Source organism: Rhagoletis pomonella, unplaced genomic scaffold (genome assembly GCF_013731165.1).
Source record: "Rhagoletis pomonella isolate Grant_MI unplaced genomic scaffold, Rhpom_1.0 Rhpom_scaffold_00004, whole genome shotgun sequence".
In the NCBI taxonomy this organism is placed as follows: domain Eukaryota; kingdom Metazoa; phylum Arthropoda; class Insecta; order Diptera; family Tephritidae; genus Rhagoletis; species Rhagoletis pomonella.
In genome coordinates this window covers 14,617,917-14,632,143 of record NW_023458558.1, presented here as the reverse complement: position 1 = coordinate 14,632,143, position 14,227 = coordinate 14,617,917, and the positions used below count along the sequence as shown (strand labels likewise).

At 33.9% G+C, this 14,227-nt stretch overlaps 1 protein-coding gene across 4 annotated transcripts in view; it reads left to right on the top strand.

The window, feature by feature from the left end:
* The window catches only part of LOC118737076 (paired box pox-meso protein), a 63,695-nt gene extending 52,736 nt beyond the window's left edge, over positions 1 to 10,959 (top strand). For all 4 annotated transcript variants that reach the window (XM_036467340.1, XM_036467339.1, XM_036467338.1 and 1 more), the window contains one exon: positions 9,205 to 10,959. In XM_036467340.1, coding sequence (XP_036323233.1) covers positions 9,288 to 10,292 — 1,005 coding nt within the window. In that variant the 5' untranslated portion in view covers positions 9,205 to 9,287 and the 3' untranslated portion in view covers positions 10,293 to 10,959. The remainder of the gene's footprint in view (positions 1 to 9,204) is intronic.
* Positions 10,960 to 14,227: the final 3,268 nt, after the last annotated feature.

Sequence of the window (14,227 nt, the reverse complement as noted above, 5' to 3'; positions counted from 1 at the left end):
ATATTTACAGAATTTTATCAATTTGCTTAAATTGTTATTTTTAAACAGGTAGCGACTGTCTAATTTTTTTCTTTCTATATTTTGAGTTAGACCTCTAGTTATGCGCGTACAAACATACAGACGAAGAGACGGACAGACAGACAGATAAAAATTCTAAAAATTGTTGTTTTGACTTCCATTGCTCTAATAAAGACCATATTAATTTTTCTTTAATATCTAAAATGTATAGATACGGCCTGTTACAATTTTATTATACATATGTACAGATTGCTAAAAAATGTTGAAGTACCTAATGTCCGTATAGAATGCAGTATTAAAATTTATATTAAAAAAGATAAATAACTACTTTGCTTTATTTTAAGTTAAGCTAAAAAAAAAACAATCTCAAAAAATAAGAACCACCCTAATGCACATATGTATGTGCTCGCAGTATGAATGATCGATAACGCAATTAGGGCCAATTTCAAATGAAAACTTATATGTCCCTTAAGTTTAATTTTGGATTGTTGTTTAAATGCCATTTAGCTTTCGGATTAGTTGTATTTAAATATGCCAAACAAGTGGTCACACTGTTGCTGGTTCCTTGAAATTGTTGTTGCATTTGTTTGTTTGTTTACATTTTGTGCTGAACAGCTGATTTTTGTTTGGTATGGCCATTTAAGTGCAGTTTATACATACATGACACATTCTGTTTGATATCGGAAGTACATGATTAGAGATCATATCTCCGAAGAAAAAATAAATAAAATAATTCTTCGAACATGTGTTAGCTTATTTCATGCATAGAACTCATAAAACAAATTTGAAGCGAATCGGAGACATGACATTATTTTTTTACGAAGTCCGTCCAGCTTAAAAAAGAATGGCTCATATACATATGATCTGAAATTGAATTTTTTAAGTTAATCTACAATCTAGAGCCCAACCGAAATTTCGGCTTCGGTTTGCCGAGTATTCGGCAATATTTTCATAGTCGGCTCAATGCTCGGCTTCAAAACGACCGAAGTTTTCGCCGAAGACGAACCTTTTGCTACCTAGTTTTATTTTTTTTGAGCGTGTATTATAAATTAAAGGCATACATTTATTCTGAATAATCTGTTTCACAAATATGGTATTGCAAATTTTTAATCAGCTGAGAACTTCGGAATTTGAAATTGTAATTAAGGAAAATATGTGCATATTAAAGAATTATTAGAGGTGCTGAAATTTTTCAATATTGAAATACCAGCTTCCTAAAATTTACTTAAAGCAGTTACCGAAAATTTACTTACCCCACCACCCACCAAGCTCACTTGGCGAGAACGAAACAAATTGCTGTATTTGAGTTACAACATCAGGACGCCCGCTGGGTCTGATTGGTTAGAGGTGCATACTACCACTTCATAGATAAGATTCTAAATATATCAGAAAAAATATTTCTAACGCCGGTCGCTGCTCGACAGGCAATGGCAAACATCCGAGTGTATTTCTGGTTCTCGAAAAATCCATTTAATGTTCAGAGGCGGCGTAAATCTTTAGGTCCCTCCATTTATGATATAACATCAAGACGCACACCAGAGACTGGCTTTGAGTACTAATTAAATTAGTGTACTAATTTATGATCCATTACAATTGGGACAAATGAGTACTCATACCAGTTACGCAAATCCACTTAAAATAGCACATCTGAAATTGGGCCTTAGTATATTTTATAGATCAATATGAATTCTAGAAAACATTATGTATCTGTATGTATTTATGCAGGTATTCTAGGTCTATCAGAATTATTAATTGCATTAGTTCATGAATCAATCCTAACAGTTTTGATTTGAAATTTGACTATAAATTCCGTTCTACACATTAAATAAATGTTTAGTCCTTGACCTTGTCTAAACCTAGAATATTGAAATAATTATGTATGCATGTATTTTCAAAGCACAATATTGCACACGTTCTTCAAAAGTCCATTAACTCTAAATTTATCACATTCAAATATTCGTTGTATATGGATAAAATCCGGTTATGCGGTTAATATCCATTAATTTAGTTATCCAAATATCTGGTTGATATCCGACTTTTCGGATAATTTAATCAGATATTCGAATATCCGGATAGAACTCCCAGCCCTAATAGATATGTTCGTGCATATCGCTCATTAACTTCAAAAGTGTCATAATTCATAAAAGTCAAACTCGAGAAAAAACGGCTTTAAAGTTTTTAATTTACAAATAAATACTCCCATAGTAAAAATGAATACATATCGAGCCCTAACCGCCAAAATAACGTAAGCGACATTTTTTTCAAAATTTTCTTTTTGATGCAGAAATGCATCTAGATGCTCTAGGAATATTTCTGCATCAAAAAGAAAATTTTGAAAAAAATGTCGCTTACGTTATTTTGGCGGTTAGGGCTCGATATTTTGTTCTAGTGAGATACAGGTAATCGATACAGCAGTATTAAAGTAAATGAGCGATATGATTGTCAGAAAAATTTTTACCCATTATTTTGTAATCATTGGCTGCCTAAAATACTTATTCCTATCATCTTCCAATTTGGCACTACAACCGTTTGTCGGTTTGGGCCGAGAACAAAAAACTTCGCCAGTTTTCTCTCTCATTTGCGGATTCGCGCCAAGTGCGGTCCTTCCATTGTGTTGCTGACATTCCTGGGTTTCAGACCAACGATGTCAATATCATCTGCATACGTCAGCAGCAGATTGACAGCTCTTCATTGTGTTGCGATATTTTACAATGCGCTTTGAAATAGTTTTCTCTGTTTTCTGAAAAACTTTAAATTTTGAGGTTAACCCGCTTTTGAAGAAATTGTGCAACACCAATTGTGCAAACAGACTGCGGTTAGCACGGCCTAGTCACTCATATGTAGATTGGTTATTTGCACATTAGTCACGGTTCATAGCAAACTATTGTGATCATTACAACTTTAACGATTACAGTAGCTCAAACACAAAGTGCATAAATATTCAAACATAATCGCCCGCCGCTCGTAAATATAACGATCAAGGGGGGGCAAAGGCAAAGGGGAGCCTTTCAAAATAGTCAAAGAAGCAAGTGTACATAAATACAATTATATTTAGCAGTATGGCTTTTTCAGTACGGTTTAGTTGATTTTTTACTTCAATCTTTTCTTAGTTTTTGTTTTGCTCATTCTTTGTAATTTGAGCTCCTTGCAGAGTACTGAAACTTTAATTGTTTGCCAACTCACTTTCAATATGAACAGAATTGTACTTTGTGCCTTTCATTATTGTAGGTAGTTTGTATTGTATTTACGCTGCAACAAGTGTTCAAATGAGTTACTATTACGATGACATACATACATTATGACATACATACGTATATACATACATACTAGGGATGTTAACTTTTTGGCTCTTTACGAACTCAGAATTTTCGGGATGACGTTATCACAATCCCAGGATCCCGGGATTAGTCCCGAATATACTTATTTTTGTGTGTAAGATTTACTATCTTTTAAAAAAAATTTAATTATTAAATAAAAAAAATATATATATATATATAGCCAATACTGGTCAAGAAAAGAGGGGTCTATTATTGCAATCAGTGCAAATTACAAATCCCGAAAATCCCGGGATTATTTGCTAAGAATCCCGAGATTTTCGGGACCTAAAAAAGGCCGGGATCCCGGGACTAACATTCCTAATCCATACGTACATATGTATGTAAAGTAAACTTCATGTGGACAACTGACCTCTTAATAATATGAGCTAGGCGCTGCCCGATATGCACAAAAACCATTGACAGTGGCGGAGCCACTCCTTAGGATCTTTTTAAATATCCCTTTAAGTAAAGTAAGCGCTTGAAAAATTACAAAAGCACAACATTATGTAGACTTTCAAATGAAACTATCTTTTGAATTCCAATTGATATCTATGTAAAAATGTAAAGCAATGCTTGATCACAGTTGTATTAAAAAACGAGTAGTCAATTAAAGTGGCCAACTTTATATACCCGCAAGGGTAGAAAAATTAATTTAAATTATTTCCAACAAAATCAAAATTTTTTCTTAGAAATTTATTTTTTACATTCTATCTAATTTAAGCTCAGCCCATGACTTGGGTGATTTGCTATGAATCTGCGTAATTTCTTTTTCCGAATTCGCTAGTCCGTTTTTATTATATTTGGCCACTGTAGTGCCATTGTGCGTCGCCTGAGTGTATTCTTTTACACATATGTATATAGGCCATTCTTACCGTTATATATTTTATTTCCACTGATCTACGATCAAAAGTTTTGGTGGGACTTCTATGTATGTACCTAAAGTAATTACGCTTTTCAGGCTCTTCACACATATTTATACTTATTTTTATACAGTCTGATAAGACTAGTATTAAAGGCGCAATATTCAAATGCATAATCCAACAACCGATAAGCTCAAATATTTATAAAAATGTATGTATTTTGTTCTGATATACAAAAAAAAATTATAAATCAGAAGGATGAAATGGTTTTGTGTTATTAAAGCAAAAGTCTCCCAATCCCCCATCGGCTAAGCCACTGCTACTCCAATATATATGTTTGCATGTATGTACGTATGTACTCGCGTACCGATAATGTATCCAGTCGTTTTTAGTTAATCGGATGTTTTGTCACCTTCAGAACACCAACATCCACAATCGACATTCATTTGAGAATAAGAAAAAAAAAATACAGTTTATGTTTATGAACAAATGTCATTGCATATTTTAATGCACTCACTCGATTTTTTTGTTGTTGTTAGTTTCTTAATATTCTTATCTGTACGCTTAGGTCTCCTACGAAAATCGTTGAGATATATCTTTTTATGATGTAATAACAAACTTGTTTTAATTTTGGCAAAATGCTTGTTATTTGCTATTTATGAAGAATTTGAGTTTAATTGCATTATACAAACATAAATATTTACATTTATCAAAATATTATTCATGGCATTAGCTAGCACTCCGAATAAAGGTATTTATTACTTAAAAAAAATGCTAACTAGGAATATTATAACATTATTGAAATATTCAAGAAAATTTTATAAAAAAAATCAAATAAAATATTTTTAGCCCGTATTTGGTTAGCATAAATATATATATAAATACATACATACAAATCTATGTATAAATGCAAAAAAAAAATATGTAATGCAAATGAAAAATAGGTTTTGAACATCTGTTCGCTGCATACTCAGTACCAGATCACAAATGTTAATACGTACATCCATAAACGCATACTATTATTGTATGTACAGTACGCCCTCGGTAAAAGCAACACTTCATAAACGCAAAAACTCGATTAAAGTAGTGATTAGTGACTCAGTAAACGTAAGTTTCCATGCCTATTCTCTTATTTCTTAGTTATTATTTTTTTTTTGTTTCCTTTTATCGCAGCTGGGTTGTCCTTTTTAGTTACATAATTTTTGGGATATATTTCATTCGTATGAAACTGCAATGTATTTGAGTTTAATCTGAATTAATTTGTCTTCTGTTCGGATGTTTCTTTAATTTTATTCGAGATATTATCGTGGCCATTCGAAAAGCTACCAAGCTGTTTGACGAGAGCAACAAGTCAAGCCTAAGAAGGTAAAAAAAAAACTGTTTAGTAAGTATCAAGGGGCGAGTTCAGTAGGAAAAGTGTGTAACTAGAATAAAAAAAAAAAAACAGTGAAAATCTGAGGACATAAAAAACTTTCTAAGTGTTTTTAAAGGCAAAAAAAAATTATCCATTTCCACAAAAACTCTTAAACAAAATCAAGAAAAAAGGAAATCAGAAGACAGAGATGGATAATTTCAATAAATATAGCGTTGTGGAATGCGAATGCTAAAAATTATCAAAGAAAAACTTTTATAAATATAGGCCAAATTTGGAAGAAAATTTTTTGAGGTAGAATTTTCTCATTTCCCGAGTTCGCTTTTACCGAGGTCGTACTGTCTATACATATGTACATTAGGGTGATCCAAATAAACTAACCTAACGAGTTTACATATGGCCTTAAAAGGGTCTATTTACTGAGAAAAAAATTCTCACATTTGGAAAAATGTGTATTCTAATTTTAAAAGAAGTCGGTGAGTATTTGAAATTTTCATTAAAAATGCTAAATTTTTTAACCATTTTAGGCATATTCTTGTAGGATATAAAAGTTCTCTAAAAGATTACCCTGCGGGGCTACTCTGTAATGCGATACGAAAGAGCAATGCGATACGAAAGAGCAATGCGATACGAAAGAGCAATGCGATACGAAAGAGCAATGCGATGCGAGAGGTAAATACGCCGTAAGTAATATGCTGTGACGATTGCCTATCGCATCGCATTTCTCTTTCGCATCGCAGTACAGGGTGTTAATTGTCTAGACTTAAAAATGTTTATACTTAGTGGCTATGAAAGTCGAGAAAAAACAGAAATATGCAGTTTTGGGGCTTTATAATTGCAAATAATATGCTAAATGAAAACCCGTACACTAAAATGATACAGAATGTATAGAAAACGTTGACTATGAACTAGATTTGTCAGAGAAGAGAGAGTTTTAGTCCAATCATTTATTTTTTATTGTATTTTTAAACATTAACGTTCTTTTTAATTATTAACAAAATTCAGTTTATTGCAATTGGGATATTGGATTGGGATAATTTTGTATCAATACTATACCTCGTTCAGCAATATCATTAACATATTTAATACTCTTAATCGTCTCTAAGACAATCAAATTTAGGGTAATTTTTTAGAGAATTTATTGCCCTAGAATTTTTTACCCCAAACGGTTCAATAGTTATAATCAGGGCCAAAGAAAATAAGCACGAAAAATCCACTTTACGCGCTTAGATAAGCACTTAAACATTGGTAAATACGCTTTCAGATATGCTCGCAAAACAATAAAAAATAAGTACAGTTTAATGTTTTATCTTTTATTCAGTTTGTTTCAAGAAATGAAAAATTACAAAGGACGTACAAGTGTTGCTTGATATTCTAAAATAATAAAGATCTGCGCTGGTCGTTTTAATTTTTTTAAATATTCGTTTTTCTCCATTTTTTATCTCTTCAATAACATCAATGCCTTCCCGTGGAGACAAACCATTGGTTTTAAATTTTTGTATCCAAGCAGGAATGCAATTGAAGTTACGCGTTACAAAATCTGCTTTTATGTTATTATTTGTTAAAATTTCTTTAGTTTGACGAATAAAAAAGTCCAAGGAATTATCAAGAAAAATGTAATGGGCCCTATGAATAAAAAATAAGCAATTGCTGTTTCTTAAAATTTCAGACCTTTTACTCGATTCATTCAAACAAATTTAAGTAAAAGGACTGAAATTCTAAAAAAAGCAATTGCTTATTTTTTATTCATAAATCCTAAAAAGCCTATGTTTCTTAAGCAGTATGAAGTTATTAAGAAATTTTCACTGCTTTCTACTATGGTTTGCTAAAGTTTGGCCCTTATTATGAGCTGCATTCGATTTTCGATCTTCGCTGGCTATCGAAGATCGAAGATCGAAAGTGAAATTCGTATTATGAGCTATGCAAGCGTTTCGAAATTTTCGTTGAGTATCGAATTTTCTGTCGAACAGAATTTTGGTTCGATGGTGTAGCGAAGTGTTAGAAAATTGTGAAAAATTTATGATTTTGTATATGTTTTCTTACATTTTGGCGGCTAGACACTAATTTTAAACAATTTTTATTAATTTCATGCAGTTCTAACATCGTGAATACTAAACACAAGCTCGAAAGGCTGGTTTTACTTGGGAAAGAAAATCCCAATACTCTGTTGGCACGATCTCTGAGAACAAAATCGTAGCGCTGTTGATAGTTTTAAAATATTTTAAATAGATTTGGCTCACAAACGCCTCTTTAGATGGTCGGAATTTTTTAATGAATCTGTAGACAAATTTCTTAAATATATTTTATATCAAAATATATTCGAAAGACTAATAAACTTAAACTCTCTTAAACATTTGCTACTCCTGGCCAGTTTACTAAGCTCTCATCCTCTGACGAATCGTTGAACCAGAACTCGTTGTCCTCATTTTACCACGTTTTTATAAACTTGCTTTCTTTTTTACTTCATTTTAATTAGAACATATTTACATAAATATGTATAAGCACACTATTTAGTTTGCTCGATTTGTAAACAAAGCTTCTCAGCGGTGAAAAACATACTATTGTGAACAACCTAAACGAGCGAAATTCACAATAGCGCAATTCTTCATCGAATGAGCGCCATAATACCAAATGAAAATTCGTTCGCTCAGCACTTTCGACCACAGTCGAAAATCGAATGCAACTCATAATAGGGGCCTTTGTTTGTGAAGAGTACAAGGTATGCAGTAAAATATCAGATATCAAAACTCCTTGGACACTACTATGTATGTATTCACAAACACGAAATCGCAATTTATTTCTAGGCCGTTAACTTAAAAGGTCCGTACTTAGCTTTATACATTGAAATGAGCAAAATAAGCATGATCGTTAAAATTAAGCTAGGAAACCCTGAATAAGCAAGATAAGCAAAACCTTAAACATTTCGGCCCTGGTTTTAACATTAAAAAAAAAAACTATTTTCATGTTATTCCCATGAAAAATTTCAAATGCCACCAACACCTTTTAAAATTGGAATAAAAATTTGTCCAAATGGCAGAATTTTCTTCTCTGTGAAAATCCTTTTCAGACCATAAATTCGTTACGTAATTTTATTTGGATCACCCTAATCTACATACATACATTTGTATATATGTATATGCAAAAAAAAAAAATAAATCCACATTCATAAATAGTCGGTGTGAGTTAAAGTAGCTAACAACACTGGAAAATGCAAACGAACATGCTCCAGAAAAGCAACGCGTGCCTCCAAAGCTATGCCAATCTATTATCGGCCAATTTACACACATCCGCAATTCTCGGAACTAAGCCGTTGTAAAAGTCTGCCGACTGCATTTCCAACAGTAGTCGAACTAATTATCCCTCTACAACAAAACAGTGCAAATAGCCATAAGTGCATATTTCTAATGAAACAATCGCATGAATCGCAACAAGACTTACAGCACAGGCGGCTTATCCATCTGCGCCCTACTCACTTTTACTACTTCCTGATAATACATATACATATGTATGTACGTATTTATTCATTCTATACATTTACACATCCATACTTTCATCCACTTGTTTTTTGTTTTGTTTTTGTTTTGTTTAATACTAATCGCAAACTTGTTTTTCTTTTGTTTCACTTTTCCCATTGCAGAAAATCAGTGCCCACAGTATGGCGAAGTGAATCAGCTTGGCGGAGTGTTTGTGAACGGTCGCCCACTACCGAATGCGACGCGCATGCGTATTGTTGAGTTGGCGCGCCTCGGCATTCGACCCTGCGACATTTCCCGTCAATTGCGAGTTAGCCACGGATGCGTCTCGAAAATATTGGCACGCTATCATGAAACGGGCTCCATCCTACCCGGCGCTATAGGCGGATCAAAGCCGCGCGTCACCACCCCAAAAGTGGTGAACTATATACGCGAACTCAAGCAGCGAGATCCCGGTATTTTCGCTTGGGAGATCCGCGACCGTCTACTTACCGAAGGAATCTGTGATAAGACTAATGTGCCCAGCGTCAGTTCGATTTCGCGAATATTGCGTAATAAACTCGGCTCCATTGGACATCACCACCATAGCGCCGTAGCCGTGGTGGCAGCAAACAGCACAACTTCTTCACCCCATCACCATACGCACACTCATACACATTCACATGGACATCATCATACGTCAGCACATAATGCAAGCGTCTCAGCGGTAGCTACAGCAGCGCATCATCAACATGCCGCCGCTGCGGCTGCTGTACACGCACATCCACACCTCTACAATTCCATTTACCAGCCATATACTGCGTATAGCATGAAAACGGCCGTATCTTGTGGCAGTCCCTCACCGCCGCAATCCACACAAACCACACATCAGTTGCGTACAGCAGCGGCCGCGGCAGCTGCGGCACATTGTTGGCCTTCATCCCATTCGGTTAGCGACATTTTGGCGCACCATCAGGCGGCGGCGTTACGCGCCAGCTGTCAGGTGGGCAACACAATGGGCACACTACCGGCCGCGCTGCCAATGACACCATCACCTATGGGCGGCATGATGGGCGCGGGAACTCAACAATTGCTAGGCAACGATGATTGCGATGGCATGGCGAATAATGCGGCGACAGCGACACAGGTTGCAGTGGCAGCAGCGGCGGCGTCACAACAGCCCTACAATTACTATATGTATTTCCAAAATACCGGCATGCATCATCATCATCATCATGGTGGCATGATGGCGGCTGGGGCGACTGGATTATGAGATTTGCATTAGGAGGAGAATAAGTTTAGGGGGGAGAACGCGGAAATCGTAAAATAAGCAGCTGGAACAAAGCTAAAGTAGTCGTTGTTGGTAGATACATACATACTTATTAGAAGAAGAGTAAAGAAAAACTCATTAGTGAATTTCACTTTAGTTCATAAGTAAAATTGGTAATGTGTGTGTATATATATGTATATGCGCATATATTTATATGCAGATGCAATGCTATGAAATTTTAGAATATCTGAATATATGTGTAATAATTGTACGTATGCAAGTATATTGTTGATTTGTCATTCAAAATATTATTGCAAATTTATTAAAAAAAAAAAAATATGAAATATGAATTTAAATAAGTATTTATTTTATTGCCAGCTACTTTATGATTCGGAAAACAATTAGAATAGTTAAAACTAGCGACTAGAAAAACTCTGGGATTGCCTAAAAATCGAATTTATGCGCCTAAAAATATGTTGTTTTCAGCGGTCATAAATTACAATTCTTCTGTTCCCACTATTTACAAACCCATATACATAGATGTACGTACCCTGTGAGAAAATCTCTAATTCTGAACTGATGCGCTTCTAGTTCATTTAGACCCAGTACTGGTTGGCGATAAATCTTTCTTTTTCTGACTTTGCAGAGGTGCTCGCTGTTATTGATTAGATTCCAGACGGTCCCAAGATGTTAAAATGTTAACGCAAACTTTTGTTTTGAATGAAAGTGCATTTAAATGAAAAAACCCCGCCAAATACATATCTATGTAAAGTAAATAAACTCCGCTGCGTGCCTTTTTCGATAGTTCCGAATTAGTTCTAAATTTGACAAATAAGATCTAGTTCGTTCTGCTAGTGCTAAAAAATAGTTGGTTGACGTTTCAAGTTCTTTAAACATTTATTTAAGCTTTTAAAGTTTAAGAGATACAACAATACACCGACCCCGTTTTGAATCGCTCAATTTTTTTTAGAAAAGTTTCCAAATCCAAACTGATTTACCACGTTCAGAATAAAATATATACCAACATACACACATGTACTTATGCATATACATAAACAAATAAATGTATAGTCTATATAAATACAAAATGGGCGCATTCATAAGACGTAGCTGCTACGAAACTGCTGGCAACTGTTGGGCCCAACAATTTGCGTCTAAGACAACAGACACAAATGATTTATGTACATACCATCTGTATATAGCATTACGTTATATGTACTCTACAAATATACTCATAGGGATATAGATTTAATTGCAAATTTAATTTTTATTTTTATTGATATTTTATTTTTAAATGTAAAATGTTAAATATAAATATAATTATAAATAAACATTACTTGACTATTAACTGCATACATACTGAAAACTCTGTAATAAACGTATGCCATTTAAAAATAGCAATATATTAGAAAACAAAACCTAAAAAGCTTAAAAAGCCGATAAATTGTACATACATATAAATAGTAACTCCCAACTATAATTTCAGCCTGCAAATAATTTTTTATATCTTTGGTGAACAATTTTGGTTTTAGAATTTACTACATTTTAGAAGGATGGAAAACATATTGAAATACGTTACTTACCTTGCATTACAATAAATAACTTTTAAAATCTAAATCTGTGACTTTTGAAAAGTAACTTTTTATTTTTAATTTCTCCACAAGCCTTTAGCTCTACTAGCTGTAGAATAGACCTTAGTCGATGTTTACATTTGAATCATAGACTTTAATGTGACTCTCAGACTTTGCTTTGGATTCAACTTATCAATTATTTTTCTAAAATTCATTGACTGATTTGGAAGACCATGCAAAAATATCGAATTCAGCGTCCAGTATTGATAATGCAAACCTAAACATTAAAAAAAGATCGACCACTCGTCCACGACCAGGCTTGCCTAATTGGATTAATATAAAAACCAGAGATCTTTTCGGTTGGGGAGCGTAATCTACTATTATCAAAGCCCAATAAAATAGTGGGTATAAATTGAAGATTTATTCCACTTCTTCATTTCACAAAGTGCGAAACCCAATTCTTCTCACCCTTTCACAATTTTCGTTGTTTACTGGTATGGACACAATTTTACCAATAACATAGCTTCGGTAGTTCTTTAAACTACGTAGACGCTGTCAAAATTTTGCTTAAATAGCTAAAGGGATATGAAGGATAAGCGATTGCACTGATGGATAAACATTGTAAAGCTATTGTCTTAACCGATGTAAAAGCATGTTTATAAATCAGATGTTTTCCTTAGGAATGGTTGTTGCAAATCGATATGCTACTCAACAAATTTTAAAATTTTAATTTTTTCTGAGACAAAGCTAGCCTTTTTTTGTGAATCTTATTATTATTGTTGTTACGAAGACAATAAGTAGTAGTATTTGAAAATAATTTCTGACAACACTTCACCAAGAAATTTTCAAACTACTACGGTGCCAGGGGACAAAGTGAATATTCTCTATGAAAATTTCTCGGTTTAAAAAAAAAATATTCGACCAAGCCTAGTGGCTAGACCAGTTTTCAGTTAACGAACTGCGTTCGATTGGTCTGTCGAATAATTACACAAAAAATATACATACATATGTAATATATTTATAATGAGATCTGTACTATAGATATATTTATTCGAAGACTAAAAATAGTTAGCTTTCAAAAAGTTTTCAAAATAATAAATGGAGCAAAACAATCAAATAAATAATAAAAGGAAAGCGAGTTGATAAAATCGGGGTAATAAATAAATAAATGTATGCCCGTAATGTGAATCTGTTGTTTATTAACTGAAATTTTTTTACATATTAAAAACAGTTAACTTAGTTGCATCGTAAAGCTAAGTTAAAAGTAGTTTGCATTTGCCATAAATGTGACTATGAATAGAAGTAACGTTTTGTTCGACACTTAAATTGGAGTTGGAGCTTAATTAGTTTTTACATATGTACATATGTATGAATACACATACATATATGTGCATACATATGTATGTACCTATGTATATTTTGGTAGACTTGTGTATGTGCACAGAACGACCTCGGACTAATTCGGATTAAATCCTGCAGTCCGGGAAACGTATGGTGCTACAGGGCGTATACGTTTAATACGCAACTACGGGTATATGAGCACAAGAGGTTATTTTTTCATTTTATATGTACCTGAGCGCACTTGTGCTATAACTTTGTGCACATAACGGTTGTTTGTAACAGCCAAAACGGACCCTATTAAGCTGGTATTTCAGGGTACTATTTTATATATATATAAGGAAAATTTTAAAGTTAGGGGGGGGGCGGGGGTTGGGGCTCGAGCACCCCCTTCCCCTACTTGGCTACGCCCATGAGGATGATATTGAAAAATTAGCAGTAAAATTGGATTATTATACATTTTTTGATAATGGGCGTGGCTCCGCCTCCCTATGGCCAAATATATGTATCTCAGTAACCGATTACTTTCGGAAAAGCAATTCGTTCAAAACTAAAATTACACCCGCTTCCCGTATAACGATAAATTGCAGAACTACAGAGGACGCTAATTAACTCCTAGTTAATAGTTACAACAATATTTTAACAATAAATAAGAGTGTTTTAGACTTTTAGGAATTGGTGACGACACCGCCCACTTTATGGCAACAAAGCTGTAGCTCGGTAACCACTTTATCGATTTCTATCAAACTTGGTTCAATTAAGTCTAACTCAACATATTGGGCCTTATGCATAAAAAGTGAGCTTAAGCTCAGACTCAATTTTTGCACTGAAAGGGTGAGCTCAAGCTCAAGAATTTGTACTGAAAAACGAGTCGGATCTTAAGCTCACTTTTTATGCATGAGGCCCATTATCGAAGCCGTTTGAAATCGAGAAAAAAACACCTCTACTTATCATGCAAAGGTAGTTTAGAGAAAGTTGAAACTACAATATTTAATACCAGCGCCGAGTATACAAATTCGCTTATTCTTC